This window comes from Nothoprocta perdicaria, unplaced genomic scaffold, assembly GCF_003342845.1.
Source record: "Nothoprocta perdicaria isolate Ctin4 unplaced genomic scaffold, notPer1 scaffold_210, whole genome shotgun sequence".
In the NCBI taxonomy this organism is placed as follows: Eukaryota; Metazoa; Chordata; class Aves; order Tinamiformes; family Tinamidae; genus Nothoprocta; species Nothoprocta perdicaria.
The window spans coordinates 633,134-650,042 of NW_020455317.1; the positions used below are offsets into that span (position 1 = coordinate 633,134).

The 16,909-nt window shown below is 37.3% G+C and overlaps 1 protein-coding gene across 1 annotated transcript in view; it reads left to right on the forward strand.

Moving 5' to 3' along the window:
- The window catches only part of GNPTAB (N-acetylglucosamine-1-phosphate transferase subunits alpha and beta), a 50,982-nt gene extending 36,507 nt beyond the window's left edge, over positions 1 to 14,475 (forward strand). Inside the window, exons 12-21 of the mRNA XM_026038492.1 lie at positions 1,416 to 1,619; positions 3,062 to 4,173; positions 5,268 to 5,467; positions 5,711 to 5,930; positions 7,006 to 7,119; positions 8,350 to 8,435; positions 9,644 to 9,742; positions 11,571 to 11,738; positions 12,888 to 12,978; positions 13,987 to 14,475. Of these exons, the coding sequence (XP_025894277.1) occupies positions 1,416 to 1,619; positions 3,062 to 4,173; positions 5,268 to 5,467; positions 5,711 to 5,930; positions 7,006 to 7,119; positions 8,350 to 8,435; positions 9,644 to 9,742; positions 11,571 to 11,738; positions 12,888 to 12,978; positions 13,987 to 14,064 (2,372 nt within the window). The 3' untranslated portion in view covers positions 14,065 to 14,475. The remainder of the gene's footprint in view (positions 1 to 1,415; positions 1,620 to 3,061; positions 4,174 to 5,267; positions 5,468 to 5,710; positions 5,931 to 7,005; positions 7,120 to 8,349; positions 8,436 to 9,643; positions 9,743 to 11,570; positions 11,739 to 12,887; positions 12,979 to 13,986) is intronic.
- The last annotated feature ends 2,434 nt before the right edge of the window (positions 14,476 to 16,909 follow it).

Genomic DNA, 16,909 nt, shown 5'->3' on the forward strand with positions numbered 1-16,909 from the left:
YGAATGAATATCAGTACCTTCTTACTGCATACCTCCCATGGAAGAAAACCCCTGTGACTATTGCTGTGTGTGGCTAAGTCTGTTCATCAATTCCTTGGATATCTGTTATATTTGTACCTTGGAAGAAAAGGAAGTTGCTTTAATGGAAATATGAAGTGGGAACAATTATGCTCCCACCAAGCAGAAAAGGCCTGCACAGTTGGACGTGCTTCATTTCCTGGAAGGGGTGATCTTTTTTAGACTCTTATCCATAAATGGACAGAAAGGATTGTAAGAGTGTAAAAATGAATAGATTGTGTTGTTATAGTACTATCTGATATGTGAAGATTCTTCAGTCTCAACAAAGTTTAGCATCATTCAGGCCTGAAAGCATCTAGGAAGAAACATACTGAATGAAAGACTATTTCCTTACGCACACAGAACAGTAGGTATGAGAGGAAAAAAACGTATTGCTGTTTGGACTTGTGCGCACTGAGAATTTTATCATTTCTCTAAAGATTATCTGCATTATGYTTTCTCACCTGCCGGAGTATTCAGTTGCCCTGCCTAATCCTTGCCATGTTATTACTGATGATGCCTTTGCACAATCCTTGGAATGAGAAGGGACTGAAGCTACAATTTCCATGAAAACAAGGAGGGAAATAGATATAAATGAGAGGAAAATTTTACCCATAGTGTCAGGTACTAATGCAAGTGATGCTAGGAGCCTAGCTTGTCTCCTTAGTGGAAACCTGTCATTATGGAGGCAACCAGAGACTGCACCAGTGATGAAACGAGCAGTTCTTCCCAGTCCCTTCTACATTCCTGTATAGGAATGTGCCAGGCTACATTCCTATTTCCGTCCCTTCACTTGCATTAGTATTTTGTTTTTAAGAAGAGTGGGCAGAAGGAAGAAGACGGGTTAAATTTTAGCTGGATGAGATGCTAATACTAGCTACATAAATGCTAATGCTAGCACGTGGTTGTGGTGTACAGGGAAGTGAACACACCCTTTGGTGACAGAACAGTTTTAGATCAGCCTGTGCTGAAGTTACTCCTCAAGTTCCTACATGGATTTTTCAGGAAAGTAGGTTAGGACAAGGGAGTGATACTTACGGCTTGAGAAAGCGGCACACCCTGGAACAGGCTGTCTGCAGTCAAAAATGCAAGCCAGAGAAGAGTGAAGCTAGATGTCTGTTGCCTCTTTAAAGTTGAGACAAAATGTGGTGTTAACTTATGCTGCATGTTTAAGTTCAACCCCAGATTTTACACTAGCACACAGAGGGCTAATTAGTAATCACTGTGTTGTACATAAATAAGATTCAACTGACTTTTCAGCCTAGCKTAACAATATGATTTAAAATAGCACCACAGTGTGCTCCAGGAATAAGGATTTCAAAGGATTGTTTTGTTGTTGTTTTTGTCTGTCACTGTAGGTAACAGTGGAAGCAGTCGCTACGTTGCTGGAGGTGGTGTGGTCGGAGGCTTAGGGAATGGACTCCCATGGCAATTTGGCGGTGGAATAAATGGTGTTTCTTACTGTAACCAAGGCTGTGCTAATTCCTGGCTAGCAGACAAGTTCTGTGATCAGGCCTGCAATGTCCTCGCCTGCGGATTTGATGCTGGTGACTGTGGGCAAGGTATGTAAAATACATCACTTACAAACCTTCTGTAAGGATTCTCTTGAGCAGAGCTGCCTTTTGGGTTTATCATTATTCTCTGATTGTGCTCAGATGTCCTGCAGAGTTGTAGAAAAAGAGCTGGAGAAAAAGTCACCCAGACTTCCTATATCTATCAACCCAAACCTGAATTTTATGCTGCTTTATTTGCTGAAGCAGTTATGGGCCAAGCTTGGACAGGGTACTTGATACTGTACAGAGTAGCAGACGCTGAATTCCTTGGTCCGAGAGGCTTACATTTTAAATGAGGGAATTGCATTTTGGGTATTGACAGAGTCTTATGTAAGAGCAACTAGTTTGTTTGCTGGTGCTCACTGTAGCTAAGAAAAGAGAGCTCAAGATGCAGATTCAAGCCATGCTCTGGACTGCAGACTTTGGCTGCTTTCAGTCACCTGTGAGYACTGCCAAGCAGTGAGAGATACCTGGAGATGCCTTCTCCTTGGGCACTGCTGGCTGCAGAGCTGTCGTCCATTAATTGCACTTRCCCATGGACAGCTAGGTTCAGGATGGACCTCTGAATCTCAATGCATCTGAAAACTGAAAATCATTAAACACACTTCGCTGTGATAGAATGCACTGGGAAGTCTTTTAATACTAAAATACAGGCTATTTGGACATGAGAAAGTACAGATTTACAAGTATAATGGAACAGAAAGCATGGAAAGTAAGGAGTCAGATGCAGAGTGTRATGTGAGAGAACTTCAGGTAGGACAAGGAAATCATGGAGAAATTAGAGCACAGAGAGAGCAGTGAGAAACTGAAGTTTGAARTGAAAGCCTATCATGAGTGATTGAAGTGATTGTATTTTGGCATAGACAAAAGAGCAGATATGGAAGAGCTCAGCCTATATGGAAGAATAAAAGCTTCCCTGTGAGCCAAGGAAGGAGTTTGTTACGACCAGCTGTGCTACGGGCAGTGAGGTTTTGTTTGTGTGAGAGCTGACAAGATCATTTATTTCAGCCTTTATAATTTTGGAAGTCTCAAATCAAGACACAATACTGTAGTAAGGTCCCACTTTTGTGTCACTTTTTGTGACACGAATCTACTAAAGTGAGGCAAAAATCGATACGAATGTGTAACTTCTAATCTGTACTTAATTTTAAGGAAGTGTGGTAGTGAGCTATATAGTCTCTCTAGGTAGAGACTGAAACTCATTACTGAGTGGTGGCCTTTAGAACTGCCACTGGCATGACTGGCAGGTTTATAAGGAAGTAGTAGAACATAGTCACATTTATTAAAGATAGGTGAGGAAGAATAACAGAGGTTACCTTGAGCACTTTATGTAGGTACCTCACTGTGAATCTTGCTGGGCATGTTAGAGTTAAAAGAAAATAAAAAATGCCAAATGAGAAGTGTCAAGCTTCAAACTGACACAAATTTCTTTTTTTAATTTATTTTTGCAGATCACTTTGAAGAGATGTACAAGGTGACGCTTCACCTTAATCAGACCTACTATGTTATTCCAAAAGGTGAATGCCTGCCCTATTTCAGCTTTAGCGAAATAGCCAAGAAAGGAATTGAGGGTTCCTATAGTGATAATCCAATTATCCGACACGCTTCCGTAGCTAACAAATGGAAGACTATTCACCTCATAATGCATAGTGGCATGAATGCAACTGTGATCTATTTTAATCTTACATTTCTAAATAAAAATGATGAGGAGTTTAAAATGCAGGTAGCTGTTGAAGCTGATACTAGAGAGGAGCCAAAACTGAACACGACCTCCACACAAAAAGCCAGCGTAGATTATAGAACTCCTACTTCAGTACCAGAAGCTGAAATGATATTTGAGGATATTCCTGAAGAAAAGCGCTTTCCAAGAATCAGGAAACGTCTGAACAACATGACAGGGAATCTCCACGAAGTGGTGATAATGCCTTCAGTTAATGTGTCTCTGCTTCCCAAAGATGTTCAGCAGGCTCTGCAGAACCTGGAATTAAAACTAGTAAATGGAGATATCACTCAGAAAGGATTTAATGTATCCAAGGCTGCTCTCTTGAGACCTTTTCAGTTCTTGACTACAGTAAAGAGCAATGCAGGACTGGAAAAGAAAGGTGTGGGTTATAGTTCAGAAGATCAGAAGAACCATACGAGTATGCATAAGCCTCATGAAGATTTGAATGATGAGAAAATAGAAACAACAACGAAAGCAACTGAATTACTTTCTTCAAGGCTGACAGGGACAAAAGGGAATGTTGTGRCAACAGACACAAACAAGCTTGCTTCTAAAATAAGCCCTAAATCCCTACTTCCAGCCCRCAGCATGGGCAATACAAATGAATCTCAAGAGAAAACATTGAATGCACTCATATTAAAGGAAACCCAGAAACCAAAAAATATTGGGAACATAGAGATTGGAGAAAACATAGAGGGAATGGAAGGAGAAAAAGGACCTGTACAGCTGGATAGAAATATAAGGGAGGGGCTACTGGGAAGAAAATTACAGTATTATGCTGGAAGTGACCAAGGCTTTTTGCCGTGGGAGAAAAAGAAGTATTTCCAAGACCTTCTTGATGTGAGTATCTTAACTTCACTGCTTAAGTGGAATAGTTGCTAGGATTTCATTAAATGATGGAAAAAAAAAACAATGGAAAAAAATGCGGTGTGGATTTTTTTTTGTTTTACTTTTTTGTTGCTGCTGCTGCTATTGTTTTTTTGAAATGTGGCTTGCTTTTGTGGCAAATCCTGAGATTTTGGGAATTTCTTTGAGTTTTCTTACTTACTTTCTTCTTTATTTGATGCTCTGGCCATCTCTTAGCTAGGCAGTGAAAACCAAATAGCCATTTGCTTTCTCTTTCTACTAGATTTTTAGTCAGATTGACTTTTTATTTATGTGTGTTGGTATAGGGCCAAAATCCTCAAATGCCAAAAGCACAATGCCACATTCTCAAATATCGTTCCGATGTAATTGCATCTGAATGTACTGCAACAGAAATACAGAAAGTTTTCTTTTATTTATTTCCTTGATAAAATTTTGATCCATTTTATTACCCCAAAAAAGAAACCAACCAACCAACCAAAAACTCTTAAAACCTATGTATAATGGGGATTATTTTGAGCGTAAGAGCTAAAATGAACTATCAGCAAAACTGTCTAGACTGTGGCAAAAAAACATGCAAGAACTTACCTGGAAGAGAAGATACTCTTTTGATAATAGCTSATCTCCTCTCCTTCAAATACCTAAAGTGCTACATTTTTGAAAGATCACCTGTTTCTGTTTGTCTGGAATTAGATTTTTGCACAAGGGATCTTTCATATTTGTGGGATTTCAGTACATCTAATATGGATGAGTAATCAGCAAAGAAGGTAAATACTATGAATGTGTAAGATAACTAAAAGTGGCTCCGGTGTTTGTGCTTGTGGTTTCTGAGGAAAAACATTAAGAAAGWTTTCTATAGATCAAGAGTAGAACAGTTTTGAGAGGAAAAGTTACCCTTTTTTCTCTTTTTGAAGTGAGAACTATGGAATTTGAGGGAAAAAAATGAAGACGGAAATATTCAGCTACTGGAAAGAGCTGGCACCTAGCCAAAATGTCAGTTTTCCTGTTTGTTTAATTCTTTCCCTCTTTCTGGTAACATAACTTCAATATATGCCTGTCCTGCTGCTTAGGAAGAAGAATTATTACTCAAACAGATGTCCTACTTCACTGATGGTAAACATTTTGGAAGGCAGCTGAAAGACACGTTTGCTGATTCCCTCCGATATGTCAATAAGCTTTTAAACAGCAAATTTGGCTTTACATCTCGGAAAGTCCCTGCTCATATGCCTCACATGATTGACCGCACTGTTATGCAAGAGCTACAGGATATGTGAGTATGCCTTTGTTTGAAATAATGCAAAACTGTAGGTGATGCAATTCCATTTTTCTGTTACGGCTTTGTTATAGCTGTTCAGTGTGTTGATCGCTACCTATTCAACTTATTTTTTTWAAAGAAAAATGAAGAATTTCTCACAGCATGAAGTTTTCATTCATGAAACATGATAGAATTCACTGTAAGTAAGGAAAATTTAACAAACTGAGATACTAAATTAATTATTTTTTGTCACTGTAGGTTTCCTGAGGAATTTGACAAAACATCATTTCACAAAGTGCGACATTCAGAGGATATGCAGTTCGCTTTTTCATATTTCTACTATCTTATGAGTGCAGTCCAGCCACTGAACATTTCTCAAATCTTTGATGAGGTTGATACAGACCAGTCAGGCATATTGTCTGACAGAGAGATTCGCACATTGGCCACAAGAATCCATGAACTACCCTTAAGTTTGCAGGTACTCCTTCTTTAGCAATGATTTTTAGGGTTACTTCAGTTATAAAATCCTAAATAGATAGCATAAGAGGAGTCAAATCCTTATTCTTTCCTGCTTTGGCATCTGCCTTTTCTTAAACTTAAGAATATGAAATTAATGTGTTCTGTTTTTTCGCTTGTTGTACCGAATCAACAATTAAGAGTTTCAGCATCATCAGAAGAACAGGTTGTTGGCTTTGGAGCTGAAGAAAGAGGCTTGCTTTTGCTAGAAAAGATCTTTACTGTAACATAAACAATAGAAAAAGCCTCTAACAAGAGTGTGGATCATCATGCATAGTAAAAACAGTCCTTGTCATGAAGACTTGGACCTCATGACTTGTAGTCCACACAGAGAAGTGAGACAAAGGGTAGAAAGAAAGTTAATGTTCTAGAAGATACTATGACTACACCCTAAGATTCACATTTATGTTTTTTTCTGGGAACTTGATGAGCAAAAAGGTGGCTGGTGTAGGACTTAGAAACTCTTAAAGAGGTGGTAGAGTCTGGTCTATTTCTGCTTTACAGAGAGGAAGCAGGCACAAGCCAATGGAAAATTTTTGTTGCACAGTCATTGGTGGAGCTAGAACAGAGCTATGCTTTAGTAGCGTATTCCTGGCTTATATCTTAATTCTGGTTTATATCTATATCTTAATGTCTTTTCTGGTACTCACTTTTTGTTACAGAATTTAAAATTCTCTTTTTGGTTTTTGACTTCCTTCCTGTGTTGGCATCATCAGTAAACCTATGTTCACTTTTTAAATAAARATGTCATTTTCTCTACTTAAGTCATGTAAGTAGAGGAGTCATCCGGACCAAATTCAACTCTGCACTAAGGATTTGCTTCACATAAGGTACATGCAGAGGTCCACGGATTCAGCATTTGTTGAATTGTCTGCTGAACTAAGTCTGCTTTTCATACAATAATGTTGGAATTCATTGTATAGATAATGTTTTAAATATGTGTGAGCACCTTGAATTCAGAAAGAAGTTTATGAAATACTGGAACTATGTCAGTGAGAAAACAAGTTTAATTCTTTTTCATTTTACCCTTCTGATAGGATTTAACAGGTCTAGAACAAATGCTAATAAATTGTTCTAAAGCCCTTCCTGCCAACATCACACGGATTGATGTCATTCCACCAACTCAGGAAGCATATTATGATCCCAATCTGGTAAGAAACACTGTCCTAAAAGATGTTTGACTTTTCTGCTGAGCATGCATATACACCACATTAAATAATTGTGTTTTAAATATGAAACTTCTGTAAGCTCCTTCCTGTTTTTTAAACTAAAAGAAAAAAAATTCTTCAAAGCAGGAAAATGCTGAGCTACTGATTATCATTATATATAAGATTTAAGCAATTAACCTTTTTTAGGAAAACTAATTCACTATTGTGAATCAAAATGACAGTATGCACCAAGAGGCTCTTTCCCTGATACCTTTCTGACTAGAACTATCTGAAAAGGCTTTGCCTGAAATGTATCCCGTGTGTTTAAAACAAACCAAAAGTAGGAGAGCTAGTTTCAGAGCTATCCTTTGTAACCTGAAGACTTCTCAGTAACTTCTCCTAACTTCCAAAGAGTTAAGTTTTAGTGTTAGATGTTCCAAAAGGATTTAAAGCCTATTTTGGTGGTTAATTTGCATTGAAATTAGTGGGAGTTTAGGCATCTAGAATCTTCAGATCTTGAACTAATGACTGAAATATCTTTACAAGGAGACTTGAATTTCTGAATCAATATATGCATTTTTAAATACTGTAATGAATTGATCACATGATGTTTTATGTGTTAAGTTAAAGCAGAAACTYGTTCTGCAGAATACAGTTCATGTAGAATATTGCTAATCTAAGCAGTAATGCCTAATGTACTAAAATTATTCTTTTAGTCAGTTTAAATAGTGCCTCAGTAGTGTTGTGGTTTCACACAGAGGCCCAATTTATTTTTGCTTCTGTTGTCTGAAGCAGCCAAATTTCTAGCAATGAGTCTGGTACTGTGGAAACAGCTCATGAGAATGGGCATTTGATTTCCCAGAATTGTTTCAGCACAGCTCATGACTGAAATGATAGGACTCATATATATATCAGCTGTTCTGCAGAGCTTGCCTGGCCAGGGTTACTGGTTAGCGCAGAGTGTCCTGCATCAAAGGAATGCCAGAGACAGCTGTCAAACCAGCTACAACTTGTGATTATTGTATTGAGGATGAAATGTGAAGATGCTTTATTCCTGCAAAAAAAGTCAGTGTTTTTATATATTATATAAGAGATAGCTGATGTTATGTTCTATGTTATATTTTATGTTCTCAGGAAATAATACTGTTTTTCATTCCAGTTTTGTCATTATGTTTTCTATAAAGTGCATCTTTGAAACAGACTCTATAGTATAAGAAATATGTTCTCTTCCAGCCTCCRGTGACTAAAAACCTAGTTACTAATTGCAAACCTGTGACTAATAGAATCCGTAAGGCATACAAGGACAAAAACAAATATAGGTAGGTTATGATACTCCTATGGAAAGCAATGTTAGCTTTTGTAAAGCAGCAAGAAGACACATGCATGCACTGTGTCCAGTTGAAGGTTGGACAAACTATGGCTTTGGGGTTGCTTGAGGAGTTGTATTTTGGTGGGTGGGTCGGAAGGTTTTCTGAGACCTGTGATCTCATAAACTTGCATCCTGTGGTACGTGACTGATACTGTTTGCTGGTGCAGAGCTTAGAACCTTGTCCAGTCTCCATTTCCTCGCCAGCAGTGTTGGATAGCAGAGAGTTGGGGAGTCTGTGAAGTACTGAGCTGTGTCAGGTGTCAGGTGCCCCTTAAGGCAGCATTTGGATGTTACTATATATTCACTCACAATACCTGTAGTTGTGCTGTATAATTTATAAGTAATTCCCTTCCCAGCACATTTTTACATTAGAACTTAAATGCTGACATAGCAAAGGAGATTGACAAATACTGGAGGGCAGAGAGGACATTATTTGATATGCTTAATAATATATACCCTGCTGTAAATCAGTTTAAGATCTATATTATTCTGTTCATCACTAATTTTAAGTAACTRCTTTAGCCTTGTTAGCTTTGTCAAAGCAATACATTCTCAGATGAGGCTTCAAGGAGCAGCTTCGGGATTGCCTTTGATCAAGATGGGAAAGGTATCATAGGCTTATGCACAACACCTTRCAAGGAGATCAGGCTGTCTCGAACCCTTTAAGCTGAAGATACCCTTCAGAGATTGTATACTTCTGCATTTCARATATTTGTTTTGGCTCTAAGTTATTAAGTTATGAGGAAGATTTGTACTGGGAATTTAGATTGTAGTTTTGTGTGTAATGTTAATTAGTTTAAGATGTTTCTGCATTGGTGACTGAAAAGTAAGAACACATGTGAAGTGTCATTTTGATCTGCAAACTGCAGAAGTTGTAAATACTGTAATAGGGATATGTCTATTTTCTAGCTCTTATGCTGAAACTTGTAATTTTTGTGTGTATCTGAATTCAGTTCTTCGCTTTATGGTAGGCCAGTAATACGCAGTGCTCTACGCAAGAGCWTTACCTGAAAAAAGTAAGTATAGTGATAGAAATCAAATGACAAACAAAAACCGAAGTTAGATGCCTAAAGAGGGAAGAAAATAAATATTTATTTAATTTGACTTAGGTTGTGATATTAATGTATAAACATTTTAACAAAAAGTGTTTGAAATAAGGTTTGAAATCATGGGAGAAGAGGAAATTGCCTTCAAAATGATCCGCACGAATGTTTCTCATGTAGTTGGTCAACTAGATGACATACGAAAAAATCCCAGGTAGGCTATTGCTTCATTTTTATGGAGTTCTGATGTTGCTTTAAATTTTTCCTTGAACTATTTCAAATATTTATGTATTGAAGAAAAAAATCATTTGTTGCAGTGTATCATTTGCTACATATTGTAGTGCAAGACTATTTTAATCAAAAATTCTATCATCTTTTTTCTCTTTATGTGAAGTGACTGCTAACCCTAGGGGTTAATTAATTAATTTGTTACTTTCTCTATATCTTTCAAACCTTTGAAAGCTTGCAGAGAAATTTCAGCTATTGTTAAGCCTTTCATTTCTGGCATTCTAGCGGGCATACCTTTTATATGGGAGATAATCTTATTTTACAAGAAAGAACATTCTGATCCATTTATAAAATTTAAAATAGAACTTGGAGGTGGATTATGTCATTACAGAAACAGGCTTTAACAGCAAATGAAAGAATAATGCATTTACACCCTGGAAAAAGAAAATAAAAAAAAAAAAAAARAAAATTACAGTAGTGTGAGAAAGACAGAGAGATCCATTTGCTTTGATTTGCAGTGTGGAATAACCTCATAGCCTGTAAATTATTCTTTTGTCTTTCAGAGGAAGTTCCTAATCTAAGGGACCAAGACAGGGCAGCTAGTCCAGGGTAAACTCCTCGAATGAGTGTAGGCCTCCAGTCCTCTGGCTCTGCTGCTGTGCAGTGCATGATATTACTTGATAGGGTATGCATAGTCTGCTAGTTTTTGARGAGGAAAAGGTGTATTTTGTTGTTCTCACATGTGGCAATTGAAAAGATTTTGTCCACTGCACATACTTGCTTTGGGCATGATGTACCGATGATGCTAGATTCTCTTCAGACTGACCACAAAGTGTAATGCCCTGGGTAGGCAGATTCCCCTCCTCTGTCTACAGAGTTCTCCTTATTTCTCTCTTCATGTAGGACATCTGAACTTTTCGCTGCTCTTGGCACAGCAGCTGGCCAGAACACATTTCTTTAAAAGATTGGCAAATGCAAGGTATATGTCACCAGCTGTTTCTCCCCTGGGTGAAAAGTGAGGCTTGCAGTATAAATAAAGCACATACCCTCCATGCGCTCCCTGCATGTAAGAAAGGGCATGTTTTGCCGCCAGCTCAGAGAGGTCAAGGGTGCCTAGTTGTTCAGTACACTTGGTGCTATTTAGTTGCAACTACTTCAGTGCCTTTCAATGCCTGCTTATGTTCACTGAAAAATAAATCCTTGCGGGAGGCACTGGGGCACTGTTTATGTGATCTCACTGATTTACATATAAATTATGTCCATGTTAGTACATCAGCTTATCTCTGAATGATTCAAGTCATGTTCGCGTAAGTCAGTTTATAAAGCCTTGCTCGGGACTGAGTTTTTCCTCACATGGGAAGGTCTGAAGACTGCAGAATAAGTGCTAAAATACTAATAATTCACTGCGTCTCTGCTGCAGTAGAGCTTGTTTTGTTACTTCAGATACCTCACTCGTTAAATTATTGAATACTTAATCCCCCAATTCTAGCCTTATGCCGGTATTAATACTGGTAGTGATGAGGCTGGGATGAGGGATATGGGCAGTCAGTAGATGGCAGCACGATACACAAACACAAGCACGAGAGACACGAGTGTGGCTTGTCCATAGATGCCAGAGATAATTGACTCATCTTAAAGTAATACAACTACAAGGAAACCTGTTGCCTATATCAAACATATTAATCTATTTAAAAGGATACCATTTGTGGCGTGTTTCTTTTTTTTCTTTTTTCTTTTTTCTTTTTTTTTTTTTTGCCAACAGCCTTGCTGTACTTTTAAAGGAAATACTCTAACAAAGACTTCTTATTTTCCAGAAAATTTGTTTGCCTGAATGACAATATTGATCACAATCATAAGGACGCTCAGACAGTGAAAGCAGTGCTTAGGGATTTTTATGAATCAATGTTTCCCATACCTTCCCAATTTGAGCTCCCAAGAGAGTATCGGAATCGTTTCCTTCATATGCATGAACTCCAAGAATGGTATGTTTTGCAAATTCTCTTTAGATTTCTTCAAGTTATGAAAAAATCTAGACTACATTGATACAAGTCCTATTTCTCTCAGTGTTGTCATGGAGTTAAAGGTTGAATAAAATTAAAAAAAGAAAAAAAGATTTGAATGGGCTAAAATTTGAGGTTTGCAAGATCCTTTTTTTCTGTTCCTTTTAAGGTAATTAAAATTTCATTGATTAGCCCCAGCCTATTTCATAAGAAATTGTTTATCGTAAATTCAATACTTCTCATCTTATCTTTAAATTAGCTGGACAATTAGCATGGAGAATGCTTTTTTTCATCTTTACCATGAGAAATTACGGTACATTTACCTTGTAATGGATCAGCATACTATAAATAATATTTTAATTTCAGAAATTGGGGAAGGAGAGTTTGAGAACAAGTGAACAATTGGCAGTTATAGTGGTAAAAGTGAGATAAGACTGTAGAAGGGTAATTTCATTGCTGACCAGCAAATTATGGGAACCAACTGTTAGTAAAGAAAGGGAAAATATTAGAGGGGAAGCATAGAACAAATTATTGTAGGTGGCAGGAATGGTCATGAACTGTAGTGGTACAAGCCATAATTTAGGCAGGAGGAATGGGATTGTAAATCCCACTTTTTTTAATAGTTAGCTGTATTAACCTCCTGTGCTAAAGGAGGAGGCAGTTGGGTATCATTGTCTCCCATCTGAAGACATCTGCCAAGAATTTGTTCTGTGTTAACTTCAAAAGAACACTTTATTTTGACTTTCTTGTAGTCAAAGCAGGTTTCTACCRGGATAGGCTACTGAATGCTGAAATGTTAGTGGAAATTCATTTTTAGCTTCAGTTGAGTTTTACGCTCTGATTATTGCACAGTGTTAAGCTTTGGTTTAAGAATCAATATAAACAACACCCTAAAATGGTACAGAAGGCTGTCAGGGTAGTTTCAAGGCACATTGAGACTAAGAAGGGTTTTGAGATGTGCAGAACAGTCTGTAAACCTCAAGTAAGCATTTTGCTTTTCATACCAGAAATAAACTACTTAAATAGGTAAACTATTTAAATGTGTTTTTCTCTTTAATGGAAACTCTTTAAAGTTTATGYTTTTGTGTGTATAATGTATGAAAATGTCTTTCTGTTTCCATCTCTGTGCAGGAGGGCATACAGAGACAAGCTCAAATTTTGGACCCATTGTGTTCTAGTAACACTTATTGTATTTACAGTCATCTCATTTTTTGCTGAGCAGGTAAAAATATATCATCTTGCCAAATCTATAACATAATTTCTTGCTCTGTCTTTAGGATCATATAAAGTGAAGTGTATTTTGAATAGGTTTTGAAGAATAACTTTTTTTCTTTCTTTTTTTCTTTTTTTTTTTTCCATAAAAGAAAGAATGATGATATAAGATTACTAATTAGGTTGCTTTGATTTTTGAGTTACCAAGTTACGTCAGTAAAAGTGTAAAGTAAGTTAATAGGAAGAAAATTAAAGTAATGCTCATATTCTAGGCTGGCCAAGAAATACCTTAAAAGATGCTTAGGGACCTGATCTTAATCTCATACAAAGTAATCACAGGAACTGCTGTTGAGCTTGATAGATTTTGGATTAGGGTCAAAGAAAATAACTCCAGTTTTGCAAAAATAAAATGACTTTCTTGAACATGATTTCTCCTGCTAAGCTTAGCGGCAGTCAATGGAACAAATCATGTGGGTAATTCTTTGCAGGTTGGGGCCTTAAGTAACTCTTTCCGTGGTCTGATGAAGAGGGTGTAATTCTTGAAAGGTTGGCTGTTAAACTTTTTTGTTTTGTTTTACTCCATAACTTGTGCATGAATCTTTCTYTTTATTTTTAGCTTCTGTATATATTGAAAACCTCTGCATTACTAACTGCATTTAGGAAACAGCTAGTAAGCAATTCAGTAGCACAGCTAGGTTTTTATACATTGTTTTAAGATGCCAGCTTTATCTTCAGTAACCGAACATGGCCTCATATTATCTACCCGAGTTTTAAATAATCAAATGTGGTGTTTTTCAGTTTCTTCTCTTGCTTTAATTACTGACAAGTTGAGTGGAAATGTATGTACCTAATTGATGAATTTAAATAATAGCTTCTTCCTGTGCAGTGACAGGGGAAAAAATATGGTATTGATTTAATTACCATAGATGGTACAGATTTTATGGAGTTCCTAGGAGCAAAACCAGAACAGCTGTGCACTTCTGGCCTAACAGACAACTAATCTTTTTCTTCTTCTCAGCTAATTGCACTTAAACGAAAGATTTTTCCAAGAAGAAGGATCCAAAAAGAAGTTGGTCATGAACGAATCAAAGTGTAGAAGAGCTTTATTTTGAAGATCAGTCTACCTCAAGATGTGWTAAGCATTTAAAATCTCCTTCATAAGTGTCTTTGTGACACTTGATGTCACGACACTTATGGTTTCACATTTAACGAAGTTAACATGAAGAAAAAAGAATCATGTATCTACAGGTGTTATATCTGCAGTCCTCTGACATGCAAGCTGCTCGAGCTGTGACAGAAAGCAGAACAAAAACAAAAAGGAGAAAACCTGTACATTGCTGGTTTTCAACTGATTTTACTTGACAGACATTAATTCATGGGCATGTTATCCTTTTTTATAAAAAGAGTTACCAAAAGAAATGTAGCTGCATTTATTGCAGTGGGTGTTGCCAACTAGATATAATAATGTTGGAAGGCAGAGTTGTTTGGGATCAGCTAACAGGTCCTTGATCTTGCATTCCAAAACATTTTGCAAATTCTGTTGTTGCTGCTTGTTTTTTTTTTTTTTTTTTTTTAAATTCCAGCCCTATGGGAAAATAAAGAGAGAATTATGTAACTTGTAATTTAGACTTAGAATGATGTTAACATTCTTCTAAGCACAGTGACAATTCATCCTTCTATTGGTAGTATTTAAATAGAATTTGGGAGAAATATATCCTAATTAAAAATACATAGTAACAGGACAATTGATGGTTATTTTAAAAATAATTGATACATTATATTCCAAAGAATACAATGATATTATCTGTTGACTTGATTACAGAGAGAGAGAGTTGGAATCAAATGATTGATCAAGGTGTAGTATTTTACAAGCGTTGGAAAATAAACAAAGTGCCTCTCCATATGAATGGGTAACATAACMTTTTAATGTAGCAGTGTATGGGAGGATTGTTTCTCTTCAGAAGACTATATTTATATTCACATACTGAACTCTATAGTGTTTTTAAATTTTGTTGAAAATTTGTAACAGTAAGTCTTTATGTGGGAAAGTATACTGAATGGTTCCAAGCAGAAATGTTTTGGTGGTGTATGTGAAGTTCATTGTATTAGCAGTATTCAAAATGCATTAATTTTTATAATCAGAAGATGTACAAAATATATGTGCATATGTATTGTAAGATACTTGGTTTGCTTTGAAATTTTTGAAATTTACTAAAATGTGGTAAAAGCTYTTGTCTGTTCTGTTTCTCCTAAAGAAAAAAAAACTTGGCCATTAATATTTGTAAATCTTTCTGTAAAAAGCATTTATTTTTCCTTAAAAATCTTTCAGAGGTAATAATTCTTAATATTTAATGCGTGAAGGGTTTAAAACTTACATTTTTTTTAAGAGTGAGGTAATATTTCATGCTAACCTGTATGTATTATGCTGAATCATGTGGGCTATGAAAGTACTTGAAATTTACAGTAGTTTAGACTACCAGGAAGTGAGATACTTCAACAAATATGTGAACAGGTAGAGGCAAATTTGACTGAGTTTTTTTAAAGTTATATTTTGCATTCTAGTTAATAGGAAAATAGGAAAAAGTGTGTTAAGGTGTTAGTTTTTGTGCCTAAATTATATGTGCAAATGAATGCACATGTAGCTGAGATGTCACTTCATTTCCTTTTTATGTTTAAGCAGGGCTTGGGGTTTGGTTTGGGTTTAAGCCAGTTGATTCATTGTAGTTAGTTTAGCTACAGCAATAATTGCCAAAGGATGTAGCATAAATTTGCACATAAAATATCTCAATTTGTCGAGGTTAATGAGAACATTGAAAATTAAAATATTGTTAGAAAGATGTTTATGTATATTTTATATTTGGACTTGAAGTATATGATAAAACAAATCATTAGTGGGAAAAGCCTGTGAACTGCTGTCCAGGATGTAATGACTTAAAATGGCCTGCTACTGCTGTTCTGTTTTATTGCCAATTGCTAGAACGTGGCAGTTACTTTTTTCTTTTTTTTTTTCTTTGTAAAAGTGGTAAACTGACTGTTCTCCTTAAAAGCTGCTAATTTTAAAGAGGGGATGCACTGTTGAAACTTCTTGTTCTTGAAGTTTTACTTCATCCCAAAAGCATCACTCTTTGCTTTAAGTAGAGAAGTTTTGCATTGATGGGGAAAACTTTTTTTTTTTTTTTTTTTTTGATGCCTTAATGCTGTGAAAACATATCTAAAGCTGTTGCACAGGCGCGGTGCAGTGTAGCAGTGTATTGTGCAGGCAGTTTGTTGCACCTTGAAGCAGTTTGCACCAAAGCGGGTGAGTCTTTGAGCGCGCGAGGATTAAAGCGGYGGCGGATGGCGGAGGCCTCGCGCTGAGGCGAGTCTCCCCTCGCCGCCATGAGGCGCCCGGCCCTTTCCCGCCTTTTCCGCGGCGCCGCCGCTGCCCTCCCCGCGCGGCCGGAGCCTGCGCGAGTCGCTCGACCTCCCTCCATCCCTGCTCCTTCCCCGCCGTCGCGGCCGCCTGAGGAATAAGGAGGAGGAGGAGGGGAAGGCGGGGGTAAGGGACGYGTCGCCTGGGAGGGCGGGCGCTGCCTCCGCCCCGCGGCGTTTGAGGCGCTGGAGGCGAAAACGGCGCGTGAGGCTCGTGTTGGTAGCGGGCGTCGTCCCGGGCCGGGAGAAACGGGGAGGAGGGTTTCTGTCGGGGAAAAGTACTCAGTGCGAGGGGTTTTGATCCCTCCAGTCAGAAGGAAGCGTCCCTTCTTGAAGAGAAACTTCAGGGTTTTTTTATTATCTCTTTTTCTCCCAAATAAATTTTTACCTAAGTTTTTAAAATAGTTGCTTCAAACTCTACAGAGAAGCATCAGAGGGAACAAAAATAAAAAGCAGTGTTCCTTAGCATCATGGTGGAGACAGAGACATAGTAGCTTAAAAAAAAAAAAGTAATTGAGAAAAGCAATGTA